We start from the raw sequence: 20,168 nt of genomic DNA, 5'->3' as shown, positions 1-20,168 counted from the left end.
GGCTGCATCTTTGTTTGTTTGTTTGTTTTTCTGTGTAACTTGTATGTTTGCTTTCCTTTACTATTTCATCTTTGAATATGTCGTTTTTCGATTAAATAAACTTTGTTTATTTTTAATCCTAGCAAGTCTCTGGTACAAACTTTATGAGTGTGTATCCCAAAGTGAGCTGGTATAATAGTGGGAGCTGGTTCTGGGATGATGAACCAAAGGGGAACTGTCTAAGTGTCTAGTTGTTAAGAACTTGGGGAGGATGGATTTCGGGAGACTCTGGACTGGAAAGGCTGTTGGTGTCACCAAGAAAGGAATAAGTAGGCTGGTGGAAGCCAGGGTGAGACCTTGTGCTTGTGGGCAGAGTCCCAGTGTCAGGAATCTGAGCCCAGCATTAAGGCATACCAGCGTTACAGGGCAGGCGGTTACAGAACTCCTTACTGATCTGCGTAATCTCCAAAACGTCACAACTCCCAGATCCTTTTCTGCTGTACTTCTGCCCAGCCAGTTAGTCCCTATCTGTGCATTTGATTTTTCCTTCCTGAAAGGTGTAGTACTTTGCGCACTCTTTATCTAATTTAATCTTGTTGATTTCAGACCGATTCTCCAATTTGTTTTGAATTCTAATGTTGTCCTCCAAAGTTGCTTGGTGTCATCTGCAAGTTTTATAAGCATACTCTCTACTCCATTATCCAGGTCATTAATGAAAATGTTGACTAGTTCTGGACCCAGGGCAGATTCCTGTGAAATCCCACTAGATATGTCCTCCCAGTTTGATAGTGAACCATTGATAATTACTCTTTGAATAGTTTTTCAAACAGTTGTACCCACCTTGTAGTAATTTCATGTAATTCACATTTTCCTAGTTTCCTTATGGGAATGTCATTTGGGACTGTGTCAAAAGCCTTACTAAATTTTCTCAGGGTTTGGGCTTCTTCTGTGAATGTGTGAGGTGGCACTTTGAACCACTATAATCTTCATGGCACTCAGTGAGATTTTAGTGGACATCCATGTCATATTTTACTGTTTTGGGGTTTCTTATGCCTGTCTTTTTTTTTTTTTTACTTCATATCTTCTACCACTTTCCAAATTCATTCTTTCTTTCCTTCTTCCTGTAAGTCTTATTGGAGCTTTCCTCCCCTGTGTACCTTTCTTGATATAGTGCATACTTTCTTGTGAGTTTGTTACTGCAGAGCAACAAAATACAAATATTCTTTTTATTACTGCAGTTCTTAATACACTATCTAATGAAAAGGGGAGAAGAATTCTTTCTCCTTGGGTCCAATTTTTCTGTCACTCCCCAGCTCCTTATTTATCATTATTGACTTGCCACTCTCCCCTTTGGGCAAACTTCTGGAACTAACCCTGCATAAGCCGAAGAGATATACAGTGAGCACACACTCTGTGAAAATCAAAACAATTTTTAATTCTTTGATGAGAAATTTTAGAATTGAAAATTCAGTTGCATTTCAGTTGAACCAAGGTCATAAGAGCTAATTCTGTAACTTAATTTTCTTTATTTCTTCCTTTTCTAGGCCTGTGAAAAGGTTGGAATGCAGATACCTCGCTTTTGTTACCATGATCGATTGTCTGTTGCGGGAAACTGTAGGATGTGCCTTGTGGAGATAGAGAAAGCACCCAAGGTATGTAACTCTTCTGTACTGAAATTGTATTATTTTCTAAGTGTTTGCAGGACTCTACTGAAAACTTGAAGAGTAAGTAATTGCGAAACAACTTGTAGTTATAATGTGGATGTTGCAAGAAGATTATTTTTCTGCATTTATCTACACCCCAAAATGTTATGTCCATTTGTAAAAGAATGGCAATGCTTTATTGCAGTGGTTTTCAACCTTTTGTTCATTTGTGGACCACTTAAAAAACTTCAAATGGAGGTGCAGACCCCTTTAGAAATTCAACACGTGGTCTGTGGACCCCTGTCATAGAAGTCTTAAAGTGAAAACTATCTGAATGGAATTCAGCTACAAACGTTGTACATGCTCAGCACGCCATTTGACCAGGGGCAATACCAGCCTCTTCCTGGTGGGGGAACTGACATGGGCCTTAGCCCCTCCTTACTACCAGGCCCTGCTCCTCTCCATGCCTTCTTCTCCTTCCCCTCCCGGCCCCATCGGAGGCCAGAGCTGGGCAGTGCTCACAGCCACCTGGGTTGGGGGGGACCCAGCTCCAGGACTGGCAGAGCCCTTGGGAGCAGTGACTGCAGGGAGTGGGGCCCAGCAACCTTTGCTGGAGTGGGTCAGTCCAGGCTGCTGTGCGGATTCCTGGGCCCTCCACCTGTGCTGAGCGGTGCATCCCAGTGGGCAGGGACATGGACTGGGGGCTGCTCTTGGGCACCCTGGGCAGGCACTCTGCCTTCAGAGCAGGGCGGCCAGACAGTGGCAGCTGCTACGTGGGGGGGAGGGAGGAGGGCTGAAGTAAATTTTTGAGTGGCTGTAACCTCACAAGTCCTCCCCCTGCCCTCCCCCCACGCCACCCTGCATTTGAAAGGGCACTAAACTGTGGGATTCTGTGGTAACAACACCACTTCTGGTTTTGACCTGTCGGTGGGGGTATTTGCATTCTTTTGACTGATTAGAGAAACAGAGTGCCTTTTCTGGCATCTGACACTTTATTTTCATAGGGCAAGTCTACACTACCAGGCTGCATCAGTGCAGCTGCTCAGATACAGCTGCACCGCGGTAGCACATCTGGTGAAGACATGCTATGCCGACAGGAGAGCATCTACCATCGACATAGCGCCGGTGTGGACATTGCTTAGGTCGACGTAACTTATGTTGCTCAGGGAGGTGTCTTTTTCACACCCATGAGCAACATACCTTAAATCGACTTAAGCGGTAACATAGACCAGCTCATAGTCTCTTTTCGCAGACCCCTTAGACCAGGGTTGGCCGACCTGTGGCTCTGGAGCGACATGCGGCTTTTCAGAGGTAATATGCGGCTCCTTGACTAGCCGCTGACTCTGAGGCCGGAGCTACAGATGCTAACTTTCCAGTGTGCCTGGGGGTGCTCATTGCTCAACCCTCTGCTCTGCCCCAGGTCCTGCCACCACTCTGCCTCTTCCCCCGAGCCTGCCATGCTCTCACTCCTCTCCCATCCCCACTAGAGCCTCCTGCGCACTGCAAAACAGCTGATTCCGGCAGGTGGGAGGGAGAGGGAGGTGCTGATTGTCGGGGCTGCCGGTGGATGGGAGGTGTGGCTGCTGACTTATTACTGTGGCTCTTTGGCAATGTTCATTGGTAAATTCTGGCTCCTTCTCAGGCTAAGGTTGGCCACCCTTGCCTTAGACATAGTCTGCACCACCTGGGGGTCTGCAGACCACAGGTTGGAAACGACTACTTTATTGTATATCTTTCAGAAATACATGTTTATACTTTGTTATAATCTTTCAAAACTCACACTATAGCTGCAGGTGGCCATTTGATATACAAACTAGGGCCCTGAACTTGCCCTGGATCTTGCATGGATCTAACTGAATGATTGGGGCCTACAACTTAGTCCCTGAATGAAATAGCAGTTTTTTTACTAGCCCTCTGTGTTACTGCATTATGTGTTCATTGAAGTCTGTGTACCAAACTCCCATTGACTTCAGTGGTGCAGGATTCAGAGGTGAGCCCTGTGTCAACAGCACAAACTTTTTCAGAGTTGCATTCTCTCCTTTTGGTGCAGTGTAACTTTTTTTTTCTTTTTAAAATGAACAAAATAGGCTAAAACCACAAATGAAATCAAAACTCCTAATGATCATGGCAAAATTAACCGCTTAAGTCTCAGATTCTCAAAAAGAATGTGAGAGAAGACTTCAAAACCAAAGTCAATTATGTTTTTACATTGGGTAGATTTTCTATGTTTTGTGGCAAATATGTTTGTATCCTGTATTTTCTACAAGATGTTGGATTAATAACCAGTATATGTATGAATAATTCACTCTTTGCTGTAAGAGGAGATCTCTTGATGCATTTTCCTATTATGATTGCAGCCAGTAGCTGCTTGTGCAATGCCAGTAATGAAGGGTTGGAACATACTGACAAATTCTGAGAAGTCCAGGAAAGCAAGGTATCTGCATCTGACTTCATGTACCTGCTTATTTTATTATTGGAAGAGAAGGCTGTGTAGTCTATTGCCTAATTTAACAAATATGCAGTAATCAGCTTTGATTTTTTTTTAAATAAAGACACTTAAAGTACTGCTTTTAACTTTATTTGCAATGTACTATAAAGCTGTCTGTAGAGAGAGTTTACTTTCTAGTTAAAATTTTAAAATAAATCCATGTCCATGCAATTCTTCCCAGTCTCTTGGCTGAGAATGCTAACAAGGGTGGTAGTGATGATCCTGGTGTTGTGATGTGGCTAGGCTACTACATAACCATTTGATTGTAACAACTTTTAATCACCTCCAAACTGTGGCAAACACAAAACCTGGAGATGAAGGCCCATTTCTCATTACTGTTACCCAGGTCATTCAGTTAGCCCAGTCTGTTGTTTTTTAAACACAAATTGGCATTTTAGTGATAATGACACAAGTATGTTTTTAATGCTCTGAAGGCTTTGTCTGCCATTAATAGTCTAGACTGCAGGGTAAAAATGTATAACTGTGACACTAACTCTGTAACTACTGACACCAACAGAGAGGGTGTAATGGAGTTCTTGCTGGCAAACCACCCATTGGACTGTCCAATCTGTGATCAGGGAGGAGAGTGTGACCTCCAGGTACAAAGTCCAGTTCAAGTATTTTACACTTCTTATTTACTAACATTTATCTCTTTAATTGTCTTAGGTGAAACTACATTTCTCAGTAACATGGGTTCAACTATTTTTTGTTACCTATTCTAGGACCAATCAATGATGTTTGGCAATGATAGGAGTAGATTTTTAGAGGGAAAACGTGCAGTTGAAGACAAGAACATTGGCCCACTAGTCAAAACAATTATGACTCGGTGTATACAGTGCACTCGGTGTATCAGGTAATATCTTTCTGCTTAGATTCTCCCCCGTTATATTTTTCCATTGGAGAGAATACTATCTTTAAAATACTCATTGTTGCTAATGCATCATGAAAAATGCTAAACCAATGGCATTCAATCCTTGGTCTCTTATGTGATTGCAGCCAAGGTGCAAGGAGACATGTTGGTGTCTGATGGAGACAACCAACTGATTTCTCACAAACCACCAAATAACTGTCAGACAGTAACAACTAGAGATGACCAAAGCAAGAAAATTGAATGAAACTCCAAATTCAGAGCCAGCCCTGTGGTTTATATTCCAGAGCAGGTCCCAAAATATGAAGGGACCTTTTCTTCAGGTCTGGTTTGTATGAAACTGTGGTCTGAAACAGCCATTGTCCCAAGATTGTGACCTCAAGGTAACAGCAGTCTGAGGCTAAAATCTCAGGAGGATAGCTTTTTAGATTTCAGCATCATTTAATGTGAACCTGAACTTTATCCAGGTATGGATCAGACACAGTTTTCTCTGCCTATCTTGTGTGAGAAATTCTGGTTACTGCTTAGCTGGGTTCTATTCAAACTGATAATCAAACTCCATTAAACCAGTTGCCAGTTCCTTGAATCACCTTTCTCCTCCCACCCCAATGAAATTCAGCAAGATAGTATTCCTATATGTGAACTGTTGCTGGATATGTCTTTGTGTTTATACACACACAGTATAATTGCTTTTTACTATTTCCAACTATTAGTACCATAGAATCATTGTATTATATACATAGGGACTTTCTAATCTATTTAGATGCCTGTCCTTTTTTTTCTGTAGGTATGTCTTCTCTTCCAGAGACTGATACTGAAAGATAAAAAGATTAAGAATTAAAAACATGTAATATTGATACACATATTTTGTTTTTTACACTTTATTTGCATCCAACAGGTTTGCTAGTGAGATTGCAGGGGTAGATGACTTGGGAACAACAGGCAGAGGAAATGAGATGCAAGTTGGCACTTACGTTGAAAAAATGTTTATGTCTGAGTTATCAGGCAATGTTATTGACATCTGCCCAGTAGGAGCCCTTACCTCCAAGCCATATGCCTTTACTGCCCGTCCCTGGGAGACACGGTATGTATTTTAAGTGGTACATTGAATGCAAGTTAATGTCTGTTTATCTTTCTTATGCTCTTTAATATTTACTCACTATAAATATTCATACTGCTATTGTAAGAGAAATTGAAAGTGCTGTAACAGACTTAATTTTTTTGGTTTTGTGTTTGTCTCTGATTTAGATTGAGTTAGTTACTTTGACTGATGCCAAGTCAATTAAATTGAGGAGTACATTCATCCTATAGATGTTGGTCATTCTAAATTACATATGTTTATATCTCTAGCAATTTGGGAGGCAGGAGAATCAAAATAGTCTCAGACTTCCAGCTCTCCCTAAATTGTGCCAGCGGTTGAATCTACGGTGCTTAAATGAAAGATCAAATTCTACAGTCCAGTGACTGGTGAAAGTCTGATTTACAATATAGCTTAGGAAACAAATCTTTATTGTTAGATATATCTGATAATGCTGAAAACCTACATACAACATTTGTGACCTTTGACTATAGACTTCTATTGCTTTTTGAACAATCACCTAACAATGCATGAGTTGTAGGTTTCTGTGCCTTTTCCTCCCCACAGAAAGACTGAGTCCATTGATGTTCTTGATGCTGTTGGAAGTAACATTGTGGTGAGCACAAGGACTGGAGAAGTGATGAGGATTTTGCCAAGATTGCATGAAGACATCAATGAGGAATGGATCTCTGACAAAACAAGGTACAAGTATATATGTATTGTTTTTAAAGGGGCATTTTCACAGTGTACCAGAAATACTGTCTATAGCACTGACCTCTGAGTTCTACACTTGATATTTTAAAGGCATTGTTGGCAAACTAAGAATTTTTTATATGATGCTGTAAATATATATATTAACCAACTCATGCACTAGAATTTTATATTTTGTAGTCCTTGACTGTAGTAACGTTTAAAGTTTTTGTGGCTGACAAATTTGTTTTTATATGTTGAAAGGGGAGAGTTGACACCTTCATTTTATTTCCATTAAAAAGGTTCGACTTTTGGGTAATTTATTAGTCTGTCTTCATGATAGGTTATTCATTCCAACTGTTTGTGATATCCGAACCAAAGGCTGCTGTGGTTTTGGTCACATTTCACTCACTCTGTAGACCTCTGCGTCACAATTAATTATATTGCCTGTACTATAAAAGCACATCTTCTTCTTAGTGTTTTTAATAGTGCTCATGTGGCTTTCTTCATCCAGGTTTGCGTACGATGGTTTGAAACGCCAGCGGCTTATTGAACCAATGGTCAAAAATGAAGAAGGGCTGTTTGTTTACACCTCCTGGGAAGATGCCCTGACTCGTGTTGCTGGCGTGGTAAGAAATATTTGCATGTCTCTCTCTTTTTTAGGGTATTATAATACTTCTGTGCAGCTGGGCAAATTACTGTACCAGTTGAGCTGAAGCCTAGGAAATCAAATAATGAAGACTGGAGACAACCATCTACTGTTAATGTCTTATTTTGTAAGAATAATGTTGGAGAATTATACCTACTTAGAAGACAATTTGTTTCCACTTAACAAAATTCATAGGTAATGAAGAAATTCAGAAAAAATTACTCTGAGTTCAGGTGTGGTATTTTTTTTGGAGAACTTTTGGTCCTCTGTTCTGGAATAACTTTATAAAGATTTTTTCATTAGATACTGTCTAAAATCTTTTGGATTATTTTTAGTGAAGGTACTAGATTAGATTGTACACTAATGATTATACGAGGCTAATTTTTCTCCTCCCAATTATGCTAACTCAGTTTTAATTTAAGTAAAATATTGTACTACTATAGAAATTTAGGAGGAAGTGACTATTCCCAAATCTATTTACCGAGATAGTGCATATCTGAAGATTTTTTTCATGGAATTAAACTGTGCTATCTTCCCCCATCCCCAACCTCCCAAAACAGTTACATTGTGGATTGGATAGGTCTGGTTTAAAACTTTCTCTGTGCCACTAATTCTTCTGTTAAGATGTTGTACTGCATGAATGTTTCATTGCTCTTTAATAATTGTATCTATTCTTACACCTTTGTTTATCTGTTCTCGTTTTTGAGTACTTTGCGTGGTGGTAGTGATAGAGGATTTGTCTACTACTAAGTTGCAGTTTATTTCACTTTTTAAAAAATGAAAAGACAGGTCAAAATTCTGACTTACGTCATAGCATTTTTACAGGAGAACTGTGATGCTATCTGTACTTTCTCAGATGCTGTCTCTGCTTCATAGCTTATTATTTTGAGTGTGTGTGGGTGAGAGCGAGAGCGTGTGTTTTCAGTTGTTACTTACAGATATGTCAGACAGATCTTGTTCCTCTTTGTACAGCTGCAGGATGTCCAAGGTAAGAATGTGGCTGCAATTGCAGGAGGACTGGTGGATGCAGAAGCACTGGTAGCTCTAAAAGACTTACTGAATAGAGTAAACTCTGACACTCTGTGCACTGAAGAGGTCTTCCCTAATGCTGGAGCTGGGTGAGATAACACAGCCAAAGTTTATACTTTTCTTAATTATGTTTTCCAATTAGAGAGTATTAATACATTCTTAGAGATCTTGCATATGAATTGTCCAATAGCTAATGGCATATTGATAAACTATGAATCATTTCATGATAAAATTCTGAAATCTGCCAGGGGTAGAGACATGAAATAAAATAGTAGACCACATCTAGAATATTACTGTTCCGAGTCTGCATGTTAGAGTGGATGGACTGGTAGGTTCTACAGTAATAGAGGTGCAAATCTGATAAATATGGGACAACCGCAGTTCGGTAATAGAGTACAATAGCTTTTTGCTGTCCCATTAGATTACTGTGCTATAAACTGATCTCTTTAGCCAGCTTTACTTTTGTGTGCTATTGTGAGAACTATACCTGTAGGGCAGCCATAATACTCTGTGTTGATATCGACATAAATCTAGCAATGAAGTTGCATTTTTCAGTCTACGAAGGCTGACAGCATCTTATATTGGTAGACAGCAGAAAATGTCTACATTGTAGTAATTTACTGCTACCCATCTGTAAGTGGGTGTGTTTTTGTTTTGGATTTGGTATGGTATCATTGGCATTGAGCATTCTCTTTGTTCTTTTTCCTGTCTGAAAAAATAATTTGTAGATCTAAGTTTACTTCACTCCACTGTCATCCCTGCTACTGACTTTACAACTCCTTGTCCCCACTCCTCCTGTTTTTCTGACGTAAAGATAATTTCTTTGTGTTCTTATATTATAGCACAGACCTACGCTCTAACTACTTGCTTAATACCAAGATTTCTGGAGTGGAGGAGGCAGATGTCCTGCTTCTGGTTGGCACCAATCCACGCTTTGAGGCACCCCTGTTTAATGCTAGAATTAGAAAGAGGTTTGTATCTTTATGGAGATGAGGTAGTCCATACTTACAAAGTAGGGGCTAGAGCCACCCATGTACACCACTGCAGTGGGGCTCTGTGTGGGTGCAAGCATTCACCCAGGCAGATCCATTTGCAGGATGTAATCCTAGTTTTTTGTCAGGTTTCAGAGTAACAGCCGTGTTAGTCTGTATTCGCAAAAAGAAAAGGAGTACTTGTGGCACCTTAAGACGATGAAGTGAGCTGTAGCTCACGAAAGCTTATGCTCAAATAAATTGGTTAGTCTCTAAAGTGCCACAAGTCCTTTTCTTTTTGCTAGTTTTTTGTGAGGGGTCTGTGTGGGTGTGTGTGCGCACATGCAGACAACAGGGTCTTTTCCCCACCTCCCCCTTCGTTGCATAGATTATATGCCATTAACTCTCTCAACGTTAATGGGAGTTCACCTGCATCAAGGGAAGAACAGACTAATAAAAAATCCTCAGATTTAATTTTTATAGAAGGTTATTTGAAGCAAATTCCTAAAAGGATGCTGCTTAGCGCTATCACTACACAGAGTGAAGTTTTAAAAGTATTGTTGCTATAGTAAGTGTGACCTGATGATTTGTAATAAGTGATGATATAGTTGACTTCATTGCTTGAAAAATAGGAATAAGAAAAGTGATTAATCTGTCTTTGAAAATAAAATGTTTTTCAATCAGATGAAGTTTAGAATTTCATCCATTTTGATTTGGAAAAATACATTTTGGATTTTAAATGTAACTCAGTTGTTTAGTTCATCCAATTTACCATATTAAATTCTAGAATTTAAGAGGATTCAAGAAAAATTACATAACTTAAATCCTATATCTTATTAATTATTAATAGAATATGCACTGGTAATTTTCTATAACTGGCCAACAATTGGCTGGGGTAAAGTAAGCCACAAATGGCAACATCTCTTATCTTGAGTTGTACTTGCTTTTGCTTACTTTTTTTAATATAAAGCAATAGGTTCCAGTCTCCTAATAATAGTGCCAGATTTGAATCTGTTTCATCAGTTGCCTTTGACAAGGTGTGGGGGAACACCTTAAATTCTTTAGAGAGAGGCAAACATACAAATTGCAAATTTAGGAAATATGTACAATTAAATTTTTGCAAACCTCGATTTCCTGGTACCTTTTTGTCATCATTTTAATGATATGCCAGTCCTCCTCACTGTTTTGGGATGACCCAATGCACTTAACTGATTTTTTTTTAAATTTGGTGATTATAAAATTTTGATAGAAAAAGGGAAAATCTCTATAACTGCATTTGATGGAATTTTTTAATGGCTTTTTATAATTTTAGTGTAATGAGAGGCTGCAAAAAACTAAAGAAATCTCTGGAGGATTGTATCTTCTTTCTAGTCTGAATCCCTTGCCCGCTCCTCTCCTCTCCTTCCTATCACCCGCACTGAAATGGGTAATCCCTAAAAAGTGTGAGGGTGAGTGCTGCCTCACAGAAATGTATAGGTTACTTAGTTTTCCAGGAACTCTCCCCTACTGCATATCATCTTCACTCTCTGTTCAGTTAAGAGCTGAGCTGTAGGTCACGCAGAAGAATATATTTAGTAGCATTCTGAGACTACAGGATATCATAGAATATCAGGGTTGGAAGGGACCTCAGGAAGTCATCTAGTCCAACCCCCTGCTCGAAGCAGGACCGATCCCCAATTAAATCATCCCAGCCAGGGCTTTGTCAAGCCTGACCTTAAAAACTTCTAAGGAAGGAGATTCCACCACCTCCCTAGGTAACGCATTTCAGTGTTTCACCTCCCTCCTAGTGAAAAAGCTTTTCCTAATATCCAACCTAAATCTCCCCCACTGCATCTTGAGACCATTACTCCTTGTTCTGTCATCTGCTACCACTGAGAACAGTCTAGAGCCATCCTCTTGGGAACCCCCTTTCAGGTAGTTGAAAGCGGCTATCAAATCCCCCCTCATTCTTCTCTTCCGTAGACTAAATATCCCCAGTTCCCTCAGCCTCTCCTCATAACTCATGTGTTCCAGTCCCTTAATCATTTTTGTTGCCCTCCGCTGGACTCTTTCGAATTTTTCCACATCCTTCTTGTACAATGATATCATTGTACCAAAGAAAAATCATAGGGCCTAATGCTGCGTGTACATGTGTGCAGATGTTCCATCGAAGGCACTCAGAGTGCAGAACCCAGAATATGTATTATTACTGAAGCGAAACAACTATAGTAAAAAGATTATCTACATGGTAATCACAAAATTGCACTTAATTGTACATGTGCAGAAAAAGGTGAGATTTAAAAAAAAAGAAACTTCTGTAGAATTCCATCAGTATGCCTTGTCATTAGAATCATCATCTTACTGGATTTGGCTAACAATCTTTCCTATGTCTTAACAGTACAGCCCAATCCCATTGGCCTGGGGACATGTAAAACTTTTGAATAACCAGGCATTCAGATAAACAGAAGTGCTATTTTGAATTGCATTTTCACTGACCTAGTCCTGCCAAGCTGCTGTTTCTGCTGAAACAGAATTCGGTCTTGGGGTTGGTCTATCTGAACAATTAATTAGTGGTAAAGTGGCATGTGATTCTACCCAGCACTAGCCTACTGCAGACTAGCTATCCGTGTGGACCGTGCTGATGCGCATTAACAGTTTGTGCTTTCATCTGCTTCTGAGATCAAAGTGCATTACAGGGTTCACATGGTCAGTTAGTGTGGGGTAGACTTACAGCTCAGCTTGCTGTGAACTGTTTGTGTAAACAAGCCCCCAGGGCTTGTCTACGCTTAAAATGCTGCAGCAGCACAGCTGCACTGCTTCAGCAAAGACGCTTCCTATGTCGATGAGAGGGGTTCTCCCATCAGCATAGGTAATCCACCTTCCTGAGAGATGGTAGCTAGGTTGACAGGAGAATTTTCTGTCAATTTAGCATTGTCTACATTGGGGTTAGGTTGGTTTAACTGTGTCACTCAGAGGTGTGGATTTTCACACCCCTGAGCAATGCAGTTATACTGACCTACCTTCCTAGTGTAGACCAGGCCTCAGTAATTGTAGTTAGTCGTTTGGAACCGCTATACAGATACAAACTCATTGATTAGCAATAAGAGGTTAAATGAAGTTATTAACAGGGTGATCAACAGGGCTACGTAGAGGAGACACTGTGGATTTGGATATATTTTTGTATAAATGGAATTCAGAACTGGAATTATACTGTATTTTGTTCTTGCTATATTTCCAGCTGGCTTCACAATGATCTGCAGGTGGCTCTTGTGGGCAGTGCAGTGGATCTGACCTACACGTATGATCATCTGGGAGATTCCCCACAGATACTCCAGGACATTGCTTCAGAAAAACACTCCTTCATCAAGGTATGTGCTTCTTAATAATGCACCTATTCAGATATGTCAGAATATAACTATATCTTTCACTGGTGCAGTGTTTAGAAGCTCTTTCGGAGGGCTGTTTTATAACATTCACTGATGTAGTAATGGTTAAAAAGCAGGGTTTCTCTATAAATTGTTTAATATGCTCACCGTAAAGCTGAGGTTTGAAAGTTCTTTCCAATGTGTGAAACTGAAACGTTCATGATCATAAATCTCTAGCACGTGTCCTCTTCTGAGTGAGCTGAGTTGTCCCTTCCAGCCGCTGTTGTTTCCAGTTAAACAATTTCTAGCTGGAAAAGGCCCAGAACAACACTGCTTTGGCCGAGATAACATAAGTCTTTGCTATAGCAACATCTGTAGGTTTTTGCTAGAGATAAAATAGATGGATGATTTCAAGGCTGCAGCTCTGCTTGCTTGAAAGGATAGTGTTTTCAAAACACTGGATTTGTTTTCTTTCATGTTCCATACTACTGTAACACTATTCATAAAAAGAAAAGGAGTACTTGTGGCACCTTAGAGACTAACCAATTTATTTGAGCATGAGCTTTCGTGAGCTACAGCTCACTTCATCGGGTGCATACCGTGGAAACTCAGAAAGCTCATGCTCAAATAAATTGGTTAGTCTCTAAGGTGCCACAAGTACTCCTTTTCTTTTTGCAAAGACAGACTAACACGGCTGTTACTCTGAAAACTATTCATAAATAATTTCTTGGAAATCCTGTTCTGTACCAAAATTCAATTTCATTGCCTTAGAATGAGAATTCATTCTTTTTTTAAAATTGTGGGTTTTTTCCCCCTCAGGTCCTTAACCAGGCCAAAAAACCAATGGTGGTGGTAGGCAGTGCAGCACTTCAGCGCAGTGATGGAGCAGCTATCCATGCTGCAGTTTCCAGCATTGCACAAAATGCTAGGACAAAAAGTGGAGTTGGTACTGACTGGAAAGTTATGAACATCCTTCATAGGTTCGTTCTACAGCATTTCTACAGCTTTTCTGCTTTACCTACCTGTGGTATATATTAAACTCTTTATGCCAAGTGTGAAGACTTCTCAGTACAGACACACGGGTTCTAGCTTGTTAAGGCTTATATGTGGAATTAAGCAGCACCTAAAACTAAGAGACAATCTAACCTAGCAGAAAAGCTTCCATAACCTCTGTTTCATGATTTAGCAAGCATTTCAGCTAGTCACTGGGACCGTTAGCACGGAGGCAAATTTGGGTTTAGAATAGGAGAGGGGTTAACAATATAATACGCTATCGTGCCTAGCAGGACATACAGACAACCAATGCTACTTGGTAAGCAAATACTGTTTACATAGAGGAAAGGCAGAATATCAATAGTGCTTAAGAAGACTGGTAATTAATACTTCTCCTGCATTGTATAGTTCTCCAGGTAAGATTTTTGCCTTTTTTAATCAAGTGGTCTACTAAATTAGTGTTCCCTGTTAACCAGGTGTATTCTTTTGCGCTTTGATATTAAAAGATCCGGAAATTATCCAGATAGTCATTTAAACTACTTATTAAGATAATTCTTGCTAATGAGCCTGTTCGCTATCAGGAACTAACTACCACTTAGGGTATGTCTACACTACGAAATTAGGTCGAATTTATAGAAGTCGGTTTTTTAGAAATCGTTTTTATATATTCGAGTGTGTGTGTCCCCACAGAAAATGCTCTAAGTGCATTAAGTGCAATAACTCGGCGGAGCGCTTCCACAGTAGCGAGGCAAGCGTCAACTTCTGGAGTGTTGCACTGTGGGTAGCTATCCCACAGTTCCCGCAGTCTCCGCTGCCCATTGGAATTCTGGGTTGAGATCTCAATGCCTGATGGGGCTCTGTCCTTCATGCCCTAGGAGATTTTGACAAAGGTTTTGGCATTTCGAAAACTGGAACGGAGTTCTGATAGCACGGATTCCTCTCCCCATACAGCGATCAGATCCCGTACCTCCCGTTCAGTCCATGCTGGAGATCTTTTGCGATTCTGGGACTCCATCATGGTCACCTCTGCTGATGAGCTCTGCATGGTCACCTGCAGCTTGCCACACCGGCCAAACAGGAAATGAGATTCAAAAGTTCGCAGTTCTTTTCCTGTCTACCTGCCAGTGCATCTGAGTTGAGAGTGCTGTCCAGAGCGGTCACAATGGAGCACTCTGGGATAGCTCGCGGAGGCCAATAACATCGAATTGTGTCCACAGTACCCCAAATTCGAGCCGGCAAGGCCGATTTAAGCGCTAATCCACTTGTCAGGGGTGGAGTAAGGAAATCGATTTTAAGAGCCCTTTAAGTCGAAAGAAAGGGCTTCATCGTGTGGACGGGTGCAGGTTTACATCGATTTAACGCTGCTAAATTCGACCTAAGGTTCTAGTGTAGACCAGGGCTAAGGATAACAAGAACCCTAGTTCCATCTAGTCTGTTTTCTGCTTAAGACTGTATCTGAGATACTTTAAATCTGAAACACCTGTTTGTCAATGCCTGTAAAGGAGAATATCTTGAGTGAAGTTACTCTTTTACATGAGTGTAAATCTGGAGAGAGTAACTCCATTGAAGTCAATAGACTTACACTGGTATAATGAGGGAAGAATTTGGTCCCCTGAATATAAATTAAATATACAACACAGATAGCAAAGAGAGAAAATTCACATTAAAATATTGATGAAACAAAAATAAGTCATTCTCTCCAAATACTACATTTAAAAAGGCATGTAGTATGAGGTACCTTTGGGTAGTCTCTTCTGTATTAAGATTTCCATGCACATACTGTAGAAATCCATAAGAAAGTTCAATCATAAGAAAGTTTAGGTGCTCCAACAAAAGGTGCATTTGTAATTGTAGCAGATAAACATATGTAACTATTTATTTTATTTATTTATTTATTTTTAAATGGGGTGGAGGGCACTCAAAAGGGCTCAAGGGTGTAAAGGTCAGTTTCCTTGATTTTAAAACCAAAGTATTTGGAAATTCCATATAGGGATCGTTGGATGGAGGACAAGCTGTGCATTTTTCCAAAAGGGGTAGCAATGTTAACACAGCCTCCAAAACTGTCCAAAAAAATAGCTGATCTAAGCTTAAATCTGTTTTTCCCCAGCATTACCCTGTTAACAAAAAAAGCAAACCTAATCTCCTCCTCATCATGGGTGAGTAGATTAATGCAAGGCTGCATTAATGGGACAGAGTCAACTTAACTTAAAAATTATGTTTTTTCTTTTTGAAATGTTTGCCTATTAGTACGAGTAACACCTAATATTACTATAAGCATATAAATAGACTTTTTTTTTTTCCTTCCAATTTAATGTATTTGACAACACTCTGTGTGGAGAATGTGACATTTTGCAGGTATACTACAGAAACTCTTTAACTAGGGCTGGCCAGAAAATAAGAATTCAGTTGTGAAATGTTGGTTTTGACCCTTTTTTTTTTTCGTTTCACATCGGGACAAGACTGATCTTTAGCTATATTTTTTTTTTCACAATTTTGAGCCGCACTCCAGAATAGCCAAAAGCCCAGTGGTCAGGATACTTGCCTGGGATGTGTGGGAGACCCACTTTTAAGTCCCTGATCCAGGAGAGAGACTTGAACCTAGGTCTCCTGCATCCCAGGTGAGTGCTCTAACCACTGGGGTGTAGCTCTCTGGTTATGACTTAGATGTGAGAGACCTTCCTAACAAAAGTAATCAAAACTGACTTAATTTGTGTGTTTCAGCTAATCAGTATTTTCCAATAAATGTTTCATCAAATTTCAGATCAGCATTACTTTTAACTGTGTTTTTAAAAAAAAAAAGAAAAAAAAAGACTAAATGTCAAATTGAGATGTATGCCCCTTTTAAAATATTTCAAAGTTGAAAAGGAAATTGTGGGGGAGAACCTGATACTTTATAATCTGTAATAAGTCTGTCTGTCCTTGCAGGGTTGCAAGCCAAGTAGCTGCTTTGGATCTAGGTTTCAAACCAGGAGTGGATGCAATCCGGAAGAACCCTCCCAAAGTACTATATCTTTTGGGGGCAGATGCAGGTTGCATAACACGTCAAGATTTGCCAAAGGATTGCATTATCATCTATCAGGGTAATTAGAACAAATAATTCAAGAAATACTGCCTCAAACAATCTAACCAATAGGACACAATTATGAATATGACTTCACATGCTTTTTATTTTTATCATCAGCTTTAGTGCAAAATATTTTTAAACTTAATATGCTCACACGGCACTGACATTCCTCCTTCTCACCTCTGTTGGGAAATGGAAAAAATGTTTGAACTTAACTGCTGCAGGGAAGTGACTATTTCATATTTTAGGAAAACAAACCTTCCCATGGACTGGATACCTGGGGTTATTGGCAAAAAAATACAAATTGGTTTACCGTCTTGATCATGGTGTCAAATCTACTAATGGAAGGCTGTTCTCATTCCAGTCCATGACACAAAAGTAGTAATTACCAATGATCTAGATACCCATGTTTTCCCACAGCAGTCTTAGCTAAGGCCAAGAATTGAATGGATATGATAGTTCAATCTCCATTTTTGACACTGGTTGTGGTCCAGCTAGGCTACTTATGTTATGGACAAGTAGGACTTTAATCTCCAGGGCTGTCAGTCTTTCCTGAACAGTAAATTTACTCAAGCAAAAGTTCAGAAGAAAAATTCCTTTTTAAGAGGAATACAGTAGTTCTAATGTGTTCATACATCATTCCTCTTGAATTATGCTTACAGATGCCCTATAGTTATTCCTGTGTAGCTTCCCGTCAGAACTTGGCTTTCCTCTTCCCATTTTTTTCCCTCAGGACATCATGGTGATGTGGGCGCTCCCATGGCTGATATTATTCTCCCAGGAGCAGCTTACACAGAGAAATCTGCAACATATGTGAACACTGAGGGCAGGGCCCAGCAGACAAAAGTAGCAGTAACACCTCCTGGCATGGCAAGAGAGGACTGGAGAATTATTAGAGCCATCTCTGAGGTACTGTAACTGTATTAGAAATTGAAAGCTCTAGTAAGAATCTAAATGGAACTTGGAAACTGTTTACAGTATCTTTTTTAGAATGCAGATTTGTGTTCAGGATTGTAGGTACAAAGTCTCATGGGAGTATGTGTGGGACTGAATTAATATGAAGCAAGACTGCCTTTAATGATGTCTGTGGGGTAAATGGGATTGTGTTTTCCACTCTGAGATTTTGACATTATTACAGCTCCTAGATATGCTTTGAGAATGTATAATGGCTGACTTTTAACTGCAGCAAATTCTGTTAGCCAAGGCAGGATTCCCTAGAGCAACCTGGAGGACAGACTGGGAGCATGCTTTACTGCTTCCCCGAAAAGGAACAGTGTGGGTCCCCTGACAGTATGTGTGCTGATAACGTGTGGTAGGGCTGAACGCATCCTAACTGGCCCTAGAAGATATGGTTTATCAACCACAGTCTCTTGTAGTGCTGTCCTGAATGCTGTAGAGAGATCTGACTCTACTGCTTGCATGGTAGAAGAGAAGCCACGCTTCTGTCCTTGTCCTTCCCCTCTTCCTTGAGTAACAGACAGACTCCAGCTCTTAATATCCAGAAAACTTAATTACTGGCATCAAGAGATCAACATAATATGTTGCAAATTAAGCACAGGACTAGCACTTTAGTCATTCACTCCTCAAATTAGTGGAGCTTTTCTCCCCGCTTCATTGTAGATATTTGAGTTAATGTTTAAATACTTAATATGTATTGGCCAGAGAACTAGATTTGATGGAGTCTTGTGGCTTTTTTTTTTTTTTTTTTTAAGCTAACTGGTGTGACCCTCCCTTACGATAACCTCGATCAAGTAAGGAACAGATTGGAAGAAGTTTCTCCTAACCTGGTCCGATATGATGATGTAGAGCAAGCTAACTACTTCAGCCAGGCGAATGAGCTCTCCAAGGTATGAACATTTAAACTATGAGCATCAAACTATGTAAGAGGCTTGCTTATATGTAGTACTAAGCACACACTGCACTGTACAGCAGGAGAGCGTAGTCAAAAAAGTACTGTGGTAACACAGTCCTGCCTCATAGGTGACTGCTTAATCTCCTAATATACCTTCTTTCTTTTCCATTGCAGTTAGTGAATCAACAGTTGCTTGCTGACCCTCTTGTTCCACCTCAGCTCACAATTAGAGATTTCTATATGACAGGTATGTGGTCATAGCCTTACTTGATGAAAATAGAATTGTATTAACTCATCTCACTCTTATAGCTTTGCTGTGTTATTTCATTAGAGCTACATTATAACACACAGATGCATTATTAATTAATTGTAAAGGTGCTTCCAGAATATTAAGACCCCTTAAAGGGACACCCACATACACCATGCTTCTGTTTGGAAAATTTTGTACCTACTGTTCTTACCTGAGATATCTAAGATCAGAGGGCTGAATGCTACAGACTTGCAATCCTTATTCAGCCAAAATTCCCAATGAGCTCAATGGAAACTTGTACGAGTAAGGTCTAGAATTTGGTCCTGTATTTTCAACTAAGTGTGTGTGGGGTTTTTTATATTCCCCAGATAAAGATTTTTAGTAAACCATGGGGTTTTATGACTTTAGGTCTCTCCGTAGGTCTATTGGTTGTGTTCTGAAATGAACACTCAATACCAAAATAAATGTCTTTGCAGATCCAATCAGTAGAGCATCCCAGACAATGGCCAAGTGTGTGAAAGCAGTCATTGAAGGTGCTCAGGCAGTAGAAGAGCCATCCATCTGCTGAAGAATGTAATCACACCGCTACCAAAATCCATCAGATATTCTAGTAATATGTTGGTATGACTAACTTTCAAAAAACAATTATTTTATGGTGTTACACTTTATGTTCACATCTTCATGAAAACAGTTCAGATCACCTAATATGGGGCTATCAGTGTGCTTGGAAATTAAACACAACACTCAATTTATTGGACCTAAAAAAATATGAGTACGGTGATTGTGTACAAACATGGTAGATTATTAAAATCAGTTCATTTCCTATGTAAATGGTTTGTATGGCTTGTGATTCTCTTGCATAAAAATAAAGATTTAAACATAAATCTTAAACAAGTTTTTAATGTGACAAAAATTCTGGAAACCAATCTTTTACTTCCAGTGCATCTGGAAATCTCAATTATTTGACGCTTTTAAACATCCGTTGTAGTTGCAAAGATTCTACCATTGTATACAGAAGGTAAAACCCATGTACTACCACCCTGAGTGACACATGTCCTTCCTCTTCATTCAAATACACCCATTTACAACTCTCAGCACTAAGAACTAATAGATTTGCTGATGCTTGTATTCTTTCATTTGGTCAAGATCGGAAAATACGTGCAAGAAATAAAATCTGTATGGCATGTAGTCTTTCAGTGATGCCTTTCTTAGGTAAATTGCTCTCTATTTAGAAAAAGTGGAAGATTGCCACGCACAAAAAAGCCCTCAA

At 39.7% G+C, this 20,168-nt stretch overlaps 1 protein-coding gene across 2 annotated transcripts in view; it reads left to right on the top strand.

Moving 5' to 3' along the window:
• NDUFS1 (NADH:ubiquinone oxidoreductase core subunit S1) overlaps positions 1 to 19,782 on the top strand; it is a 30,378-nt gene extending 10,596 nt beyond the window's left edge. For both annotated transcript variants that reach the window (XM_077829649.1, XM_077829648.1), the window contains exons 4-19: positions 1,524 to 1,631; positions 3,980 to 4,056; positions 4,628 to 4,709; positions 4,833 to 4,963; positions 5,877 to 6,062; positions 6,624 to 6,758; positions 7,261 to 7,375; positions 8,368 to 8,513; positions 9,267 to 9,395; positions 12,613 to 12,742; positions 13,559 to 13,719; positions 16,658 to 16,812; positions 17,530 to 17,705; positions 18,509 to 18,643; positions 18,823 to 18,895; positions 19,375 to 19,782. In XM_077829649.1, the coding sequence (XP_077685775.1) occupies positions 1,524 to 1,631; positions 3,980 to 4,056; positions 4,628 to 4,709; positions 4,833 to 4,963; positions 5,877 to 6,062; positions 6,624 to 6,758; positions 7,261 to 7,375; positions 8,368 to 8,513; positions 9,267 to 9,395; positions 12,613 to 12,742; positions 13,559 to 13,719; positions 16,658 to 16,812; positions 17,530 to 17,705; positions 18,509 to 18,643; positions 18,823 to 18,895; positions 19,375 to 19,466 (2,031 nt within the window). In that variant the 3' untranslated portion in view covers positions 19,467 to 19,782. The remainder of the gene's footprint in view (positions 1 to 1,523; positions 1,632 to 3,979; positions 4,057 to 4,627; positions 4,710 to 4,832; positions 4,964 to 5,876; positions 6,063 to 6,623; positions 6,759 to 7,260; positions 7,376 to 8,367; positions 8,514 to 9,266; positions 9,396 to 12,612; positions 12,743 to 13,558; positions 13,720 to 16,657; positions 16,813 to 17,529; positions 17,706 to 18,508; positions 18,644 to 18,822; positions 18,896 to 19,374) is intronic.
• The last annotated feature ends 386 nt before the right edge of the window (positions 19,783 to 20,168 follow it).

The sequence above is a fragment of the Eretmochelys imbricata genome, chromosome 11, assembly GCF_965152235.1.
Source record: "Eretmochelys imbricata isolate rEreImb1 chromosome 11, rEreImb1.hap1, whole genome shotgun sequence".
Lineage (NCBI taxonomy): Eukaryota > Metazoa > Chordata > Testudines > Cheloniidae > Eretmochelys > Eretmochelys imbricata.
Note: the sequence above shows the minus strand (reverse complement) of the source record. Positions and strands in the feature narration are given on the sequence as shown.